The sequence below is a fragment of the Quercus suber genome, unplaced genomic scaffold (genome assembly GCF_002906115.3).
Source record: "Quercus suber isolate HL8 unplaced genomic scaffold, Cork oak 2.0 scaffold_231, whole genome shotgun sequence".
Classification (NCBI taxonomy): domain Eukaryota; kingdom Viridiplantae; phylum Streptophyta; class Magnoliopsida; order Fagales; family Fagaceae; genus Quercus; species Quercus suber.
Window position 1 is genome coordinate 108597 of NW_027069688.1, and position 8113 is coordinate 116709.

Sequence of the window (8113 nt, forward strand, 5' to 3'; positions counted from 1 at the left end):
AAGAAAAATATCAAATATGATCTATATTTCGTCTGTCTTTCCCCTCTTCTCTCTTGTCTCTCTTCTCCATTATAAGCATGCTGTTCATTAAACCATTGCAGCATTAATAAGGTCTTGTAGCACTTGTAATATCTCTAAGGATCTCCTTGTGTGCAGCAAGAAACATAGCTTTATTGATATATAGGTGATTGAGAGTTTGGGCCTCATGGGATTAAATTCACCATTTCTAACGGATGCGAATGCTATCAGAAGAAATTTTATTTCAATATATTCATCCCAACCCAATTTGATCCAATAGAAATAAGGAAGGACCAAATTTTTTCTATTAAATTGCAAACCCATTAATGCCTTGCTTTGCTGGTTTGGATGGTGGTAGTGCCCTGGGCCTTCGTTTTAGGTAATTAGGTTATAAACCAGTCAGGAAACGAAAAAACAAAAACAAAAGCCATAGGATATTGAAGTTCAACAATAAAAATATAGATTATAGGTTGCAGTGTGCATAAACAAAGAAATGAACTGCAGAGAATTCAATAAAAACATGAAGGTATGTGGCAGAAAATCCCTTATGCTAATGATATTATCAATATTTAATTGTGGACAACAAAGATATTCATGTCCTTGAATTGGGGCAATACTTTGAATAAAATGAGCAATGCTACATCCTTCTTTGACTATGGAACAAACTTGTCAAAATACAACATAAAAAATAATAACAGGGTTCTTGATTAGATTTGATTTCTAGAAGGCAAAAAAATTCCTTGTCGTGGACTCTTAGTGTATAAAGTCCAACTTTCAATAGTCGGCTAGATAGATTACTAGCTAGGAATTAATCTAAAAACATTGTGCTTTGGGAAGTTGATTAAAGAAGATTGGACTTCTCATTACAAACGTTTGCTGAATAATTTAAGCCCAAGTTTCCACACCAAGTTCCTCTTTTCAAACAGTTTCATAATTGGAGTGAATTTTGGTACAGCTTGATTGGATTGAATGGACTTGCGTGTCCTGCAAAAGAAGAAAATGTAAATTTCAGAAGCCGGGATTGTGATTAAAGGCTGCATAAGTGATGAGACTAAATACTAGATTTGATCACTTTTACATGGGACATTTGACTTGTGCCACGTCCGTACACATAGCTCATTATCAAATTCAATCAGCTCGGTGTAGCCTCATCAAGTGGGAATATTAGTTTAAATCGAAGCAACAGGAATATCAAATTAATCTCTCTTTGCTTTCATAAACAGTCACATACACAACCTAGTACTCCCAACAAATCCATTAAACAGGGTCCCATTTGGTAAAAGTTGCAAGCTTCCAAGCATATCTTCCCATTGATATTACTTGAAAACACAAAGAATAGTTGCACTCATCCTGTTGACATATCAACACAAGAACCCGACCACTACAAACTTACACATCATCAATCATTACTTTGATTTCTATAAAAAAAAAGTGACAATAATAATTTCGATGAAGGTGACAGCCAATGGTGAACATGTAACAATGCCCTCATTAAATCAATCTACTATATAGTTCAATATGATATTTAGGTAAGAATGATCTTGCAAAATCGAATTTAAACAGATCATAAAATTAGGTTTTCCAATTTCTCAACAATGCATCAGAACAATTTGTTTTCTGTTGTTCCCACCCATCCCCGACACCCTTCATAAAAAAACATAGAAATGTTAATTACTTCCCAGCTAATACTCAGTCAAAGCTTATTATAATAATAAAACTAGGCCTTCGGTTTCTTCCCTTTGGCTTCAGGGGCTGGTCTGATCTTGAAAGGTAGGAAGGTCTTTCCACCCATAAATTCTCGTAAAGCTTCTGGTATCTCGACACCATCCTCCCTCTGGTAGTTCTCAAGAATGCAGCACATGGTCCTCTCTGTTGCTGTGAGAGTAGAGTTCAACAAGTGTACATATTTCTTTGTCTGCTCATTGCTCTGCAACGGCGCAAAAAAACAGCGGGCAAACAATCATAAATTTGAAAAAGTCATATAACATAAGAACTTACGAAGTTGAATGCAGTCAATGCTAAAATCATGATATCAGAAATGTGCAAGGTAGGTTCACTTGCCCATATAAACCTAAAACCATTTTTTATCATCCTCACAATAAAGGTTGGCTTTCTGTAAGATAGGCATTCACTTTCCTAGCGAGACTGATCAACAAGGCATGATGATACAATTTATAACAGCAAACATTCCTTGCTGTTTCTGTTTGACATGTTTGAAACCATAAAGGGCCTATTAGAAATATTTATTTTTCTGTTATTTGGACAATCCTCATTTTGGATCATCCCAAAAAGTCCAAAGCACTATAAACCTTTGCTTCTTAGCCATTATTAAAATTAAAACTTAGGATAGAGTATAGCCTTATAAAGGAAAATTCATCAATATCTAGTGGGTGACGAATTTAAATTACTTGGACTTGCAGACAAATATATAACAGCATTGAAATTTCTCCAAGTTTTTTTTTAGGATGAGTAACTTTCACCAAGTTTTAATTCAAAAATTTTCCAATAAATTTGGTTGTTTCTAACCTTGTTTCTTGAAAATATACTCAATATTGCTGTTGATAGAGGATTCCAGCTCAGTATACACAAATAAATGGGAGGTGATAAAAGAGTTTGCATGATCTACCTTTTTCTGTCCATATCGGGTTTCCATTCTTCTTGCCTGATAGTCTGTACAGTTTGAACATGACACCAGCTCTCTGTAAGCCTGAGATGCAGGAAACCATGCCTCCAAATCATACTTCTTTGAAGCGGCATCATTCAGAGCACCAGAAACGATAGAAACAACTTGATAGGGGAGGTTTAGCTGAAACATGAAAAATTAAATCAGATTCATAGAGAGAAAAGCAGTCAGAGGAATTCATATATATTACCTCACGTTTCTCCAACATGAAGCACAGAGAAGGAAAGAGTCAACCCATACACAAAAGTATACCACTATGTCTTGACTTGTACACAAATGTTCATACCAAAAACAAACATATCTGTATCTCTTAACTTGGAAAAAGATAGACATTGACCATCAAAACTTGTTCTTGGATCATCCATATCATGTGGCGTTAACAAAACTAACCAACTCGTGAATATGCTACTTAACAGAGTCTTCAAACATAAGGGAAGGAAAAAAGATTAATGGAAAATTCAACACACCATCTTGTAGAAATCCTCAGAGTTTTTGATCATTTCCTCATGCATGTCCCAAGATTCATTATTATCAGGGCTGGTGATACAAAACTGCTCCACTTTCTCAAACTGATGAACTCTGAATATTCCCAGGGTATCTCGACCATGTGCACCAGCCTCTTTACGGAAGCAAGAGGAATATCCAGCATATCTGGAAAAATTGAATATTTATGAGCAAAAGGCCACCTTTCTAGTCGTAGGAACAAGCTTCAAGAAGATATTACAACCTTATTGGTAGCTCAGAAGGGTGGATCCAATCTTCCAGATGATACGCACAAAGTGGCTGTTCAGCTGTAGCAATCAGATATTTGTCATCTCCCTCACCTGTGACCTATTAAATGACAACTACTTCAGTTAGCTCATATACCTTTACATATGATGTAGGAAAATAAAGTGAATGAAGCATTCAGTTTCTATGATGTCAGACCCTCCCAGGCTCCCACACTTTCTCCCCCATTTTCTTTTGTTTTCTTTTTCTGATAATTAATAGTATAAAAAATGAGTGCATAAAAGGTACATGAGAGGTAACTCACAAAAGTTAAAACAAGAACAGAGGAAGAAGAGAAGCAAAAATGCAAGAAATTAAAAGGTCAAATAAAGAAAGATAAGGGAATATTTTACCTTGTAAAGCTCTTCATCAAACTGTGCTAATTGAGCACACTTTGCCATGACCTCTTTTCTCATGAAGAATGGAGTTTGCAATAATGTATATCCCCTTTTCTCCAAAAAATCAAGACCAAAGTTAATAAGAGCTTGATTAAGACGCACACCATCTCCTTTCAAATAGAAACCTCTGCCTCCAGCTATATCTGCACCTAAAGTTCACACATATTGGGATAAGTAATTAAACCAAATTAACATCATCTAGAGTAGCACAGTATAAATCTATTGAGATTTTTTTAGTGATACAAAGCCTAGCAATTGGTCTACAAAGGAGTAATAAATACAGGAAGTAGAAATGAAAGGACAAAAGAATGTGTTAAGATACTGAGTATAACTCAGAATGGCCAAGGAATATGATTCACACGTTTATTTTTTTTTTCTCACTGAGTATGAATTACACAAACTCAGTAAGTTGACCACAATACATGGGTTAAAGTGCAATGAGTGAGTTGAAGCAACTAACCCACTATACTAAGAACAAACCCTGGCTCAGGTTGAATTGAACAAGAATATATTAAACTGTTGTCCAATTACCGATTCATAATTTTAGTGACCATATTCCGGAAGCCTAACAAGTATAATTAGTACAGATAATAAAACCTCAGAGCTGATCAAGCTAGAACGAATAACTCCAGACACTTCAACCTAGATATAGGTGCTTTTCTACTTATTTAGTTTTTTCTTGTAGAGAAGTGAACAGAGATGTGGTTTGATTTTTCAAAAAAAGTCATGATGCAAATGCATTTTGCAGTTACATTTGATCAACAATTTAGATTTCTGCAACCAGATAGGGCCCAGAAAAAGTTGTAATCAGGTGAATCAATATAGATTTAGAATAAATCCACAGAATTAAAAATGCAACTCATGAATTGAAAGAGGTACACTAACTGTAAGCTGACATATTAATTCAGCGCATACAAGAGAAACAATAAACCAGAATAATGCTCCAATCAAGTCATAAAATATTAAATACACCACAACAAGTTCAATATAAGAAAACCATCTTGCTTTCGAGCTTTGAATGAAAGTAGTTTCCTAAATACCTTTCTTCAAATCTGCAATCCCAAGGAGCTCAACAAGATCAACATGATTCTTTAGTTTTGGCTCCAATCGTTTCTCACCCCATGATCGGACCACCTTATTGTTTGCCTGCAATACATGTTACAAATTTGCAATTCAGAATAAGCATTAAATACAATAAAAAGGAAATGAAATTTGCCAACTCCAATACCTCGTCATTATCAACAGGAACTGAATCATGAACAAGATTTCCAATTAATAGCAATTTTGAATTCAATTGCTGTAAAACTTCCCGAACTTCAGCATCTTTCTCCGCTGCTGACTTCTTATTCTCCTCTGTATTCTTTATCATCTCAGTGGCATCTTCACCTGCCTTTTTTTACAAACAAATTATGAAATTCAGTTCCATACCAGACGAACCCAAGAATCAATTACAAAAAAAAAAAAAAAAAAAATCCAACAAGAACAATATATTCAGAAGTAATAGACTGAAATACTAACAAATTTTAAGTCAAACAGCAATTGCCCACACAGAATTAATCCAATTCAAATCCCAAATTCTGGAGCTCAAGACTCTTATACAGAAGAATGGTGTTTTCTATAATTCCAAATACATCAGCTTACTTGCATGCGTACACCTGCCAAATACTTAATTTTTCTATTGCTTCAATATACAGCAAGAAAATAATGGTTTAAAACTAGAGACTCCACTCTGAAGTCTATTCAATGAAACACATCTTCAAACAACTTATTTCTTTTCCAAAACTAAAGAAATCTAAAAACTTTGAAAAGAATGTAATTAACAATTAGAACCACCAGTATTTTCACCAAATGTTTCTGCTTTCTAAAGAATCTACACAAATAAAACTCAAGTTCCTGTTTAGCTTATACAGGAAATCTTTTCCATTGTTGGACCTGCATTGATACTGGCATGTGTCCCTTGGATCCCACCTACTTGCACCCTGAGGCCCCAAGTGAAGCATGTGCCACGACCAAACCTGTCTTGTTCCCACTAGAACAGGACAGAAGCTAAACTACATAGGAAAAAATTTTAGGAAATTTTTTCTCTGAAAAACTTTTAGAGGCTCCACTACTATCATAACAGTTATTCTACACCCCTAATTATTTTTTTCCTAAATGTCATAATTGGACACGATAAATTTCAGGTACAGTATGTTACACACTTTCTCAACATATCTAATCATATACCCTAAAAGTTTTCAACTTTTCACCAACAAAAGCATGAAGCCATACTAAATGTACAGCATATATTTTTTTTTGTTGCTCTAATATAATCACAAACAAGGATGTTTCTGTTGAAATATTTTCCAGGAAACCTTTATCAAGATCCTCACCATTTGTGTTTAGATAAGATTTTTTTTTTTTTTTTTTTCCATGGTGAAGCTTTTAACTTTATCAATATAAAGGTGTACAATGATCAGTTGTAATCCCTTAGAGGGCATTAAGATTTTAAAAAACATGACATCATATATACCTCATATTAGGATCCTATACATTTGTTTATGAATCAAGGAGGGATCAGACCTTTTCACAGTGAAATTCAATTTCATTTCTATTAATGAATCATGGTTTATTTTTTTTTCCTTTTAATCACTTTGTGTATCTACCAATGTCAAGTAAAGTCCGAATAATACGACCCCACATGCAAGAATCACGCAACGAGTAACCCCAGGACTTGAACTGGAGACCTCATGAGGAACTTACTTATCATCTGAGTACTAAGATTTGAAATGACATGACACCGTATACAGCTCGACCTCGCATAAGCATTCTCTTCATTTGTTTATGTAACAGGGAGGAATCAAATTACTTCAAAATGAAATTTAGTATTTTTAATAAGGAATCAATAAGACACACATGGTGCCATGTCATTTGAATTTGAAATCAGTAATCATCAGTCTACTAAGATTTGAAAACAGATCACATTTGTTTACACAATCGGTAAGCTTTTTTTTTTTTTTTTTTTTTTTTTTTTTTAGATTTGTGAAAATTACAAACATCTTAAAGCAAGAAATGAAGTGGATCCTAATATATAAATAAATAAATAAATAAAAAGTAGGATCCAAAAACCCGAAACGAAAGAAAGAATATGAAAAGACTCACAATTCGAAGCTGAGCGACTTGCCTGTTGATCTTGTTGAAGTCCTTGCGAAGATTCTCCAGATCGAATTGAACTACAACCCAAAAAAAACCAAAACCCATATTCAAAAAACAGAGATAGATCCAAACCAAATATTTGGTAAAGAGAGAGAGAGAGAGATATTTACGTTGGCGCCATTGTTTGTCGATGGCGATGACTTCGTCGACGAGTTCGACGTTGGCGAAACGACGGCGTTGGGATTCGCGAATGAGTTCGGGGTTGCCACCTTTCTCTACTCTGAAGAGATTGATGTCCAGCATTTTGAATCTATTATTCTCTGCGTTTTTTGTCTGCAAACTGAAACTGTGAGGTGAAGAAGAAGAAGAAATGGAATAAAGCGAAGGTAGGAGAAAAGCCTTTGAGGTTTTGCTTTTTATTATCTTCTTCAAAAACCCTAAGCCTATTTTAAGGTTGTGAAAAGACAAAATAAGAAAAGATTAGTTGCTGTTTGGGATGTAGGGTGAGCCTACCCCTGCCTGGGAGAGGGCTTCTAAGAGAGAGAGAGAGAGAGAGAGAGAGAGAGAGAGAGATGATTATTACACACCTATCTGTAACCGGAGTGTGTGGGCCATGTAATTTGTGGAGTGTGTGCAATACATGATTTCAATTAAATTGTGAACAAGATTTTGCGATTTTAAAATTTGTGCATCAAACACTAATTATATATATATATATATATATGTGTATGTATGTATAATTTCTCTTGGATTTCCCATTTGTTATGGGGATTTTACGTTGAAAACAAAGTGATGTAATATTTTAAAGAAATAAATATGAATGATTATAAATTTTGTGACAAATAGTATTTTTTTTTTCTAATTTATTATGTTTATAATTCGATATGCGAGAGGGAGAGATTTAACCACGAACGTGTTAAAAACATTTGAAGGAATCAATTATGTTACAAGGCTTTTGACGACAAATAGTATGATTTTCTTGCAATTGTAATATATGGTACAATTTCAATTATGATAGAATTGTGAAGAAGAATAGATCGAACTAAGTAATTGGTCTCTTGAGGATTCTATGGTTGATTTCAATTTTTGTTTTTTTTACTAAGGTGTTGTT

General features: G+C 34.3%; 1 protein-coding gene across 1 annotated transcript; it reads right to left on the minus strand.

Annotated features, from left to right (window-relative positions):
• Positions 1-613: 613 nt before the first annotated feature.
• On the minus strand, positions 614-7524 carry LOC112006678 (serine--tRNA ligase). Its single transcript, XM_024038981.2, has 9 exons — positions 7173-7524; positions 7009-7079; positions 5096-5257; positions 4908-5013; positions 3823-4016; positions 3429-3532; positions 3169-3352; positions 2645-2824; positions 614-1945 (listed from the first exon to the last, which is right to left on the minus strand). Exons 1-9 carry the CDS (start codon positions 7303-7305, stop codon positions 1736-1738), a joined length of 1344 nt encoding a protein of 447 aa, XP_023894749.1. The 5' UTR covers positions 7306-7524; the 3' UTR covers positions 614-1735.
• Positions 7525-8113: the final 589 nt, after the last annotated feature.

Excerpts from the sequence above, each read along its gene's own strand:
- LOC112006678 (XM_024038981.2), bottom strand. The coding sequence starts at position 7,305 with ATGCTGGACATCAATCTCTTCAGAGTAGAGAAAGGTGGCAACCCCGAA. Across the intron at positions 7,080-7,172 it reads CGACAAACAATGGCGCCAAC|TTCAATTCGATCTGGAGAAT; the intron begins GTAAATATCTCT and ends TTTGGGTTGTAG. Across the intron at positions 3,533-3,822 it reads TTGATGAAGAGCTTTACAAG|GTCACAGGTGAGGGAGATGA; the intron begins GTAAAATATTCC and ends GTCATTTAATAG.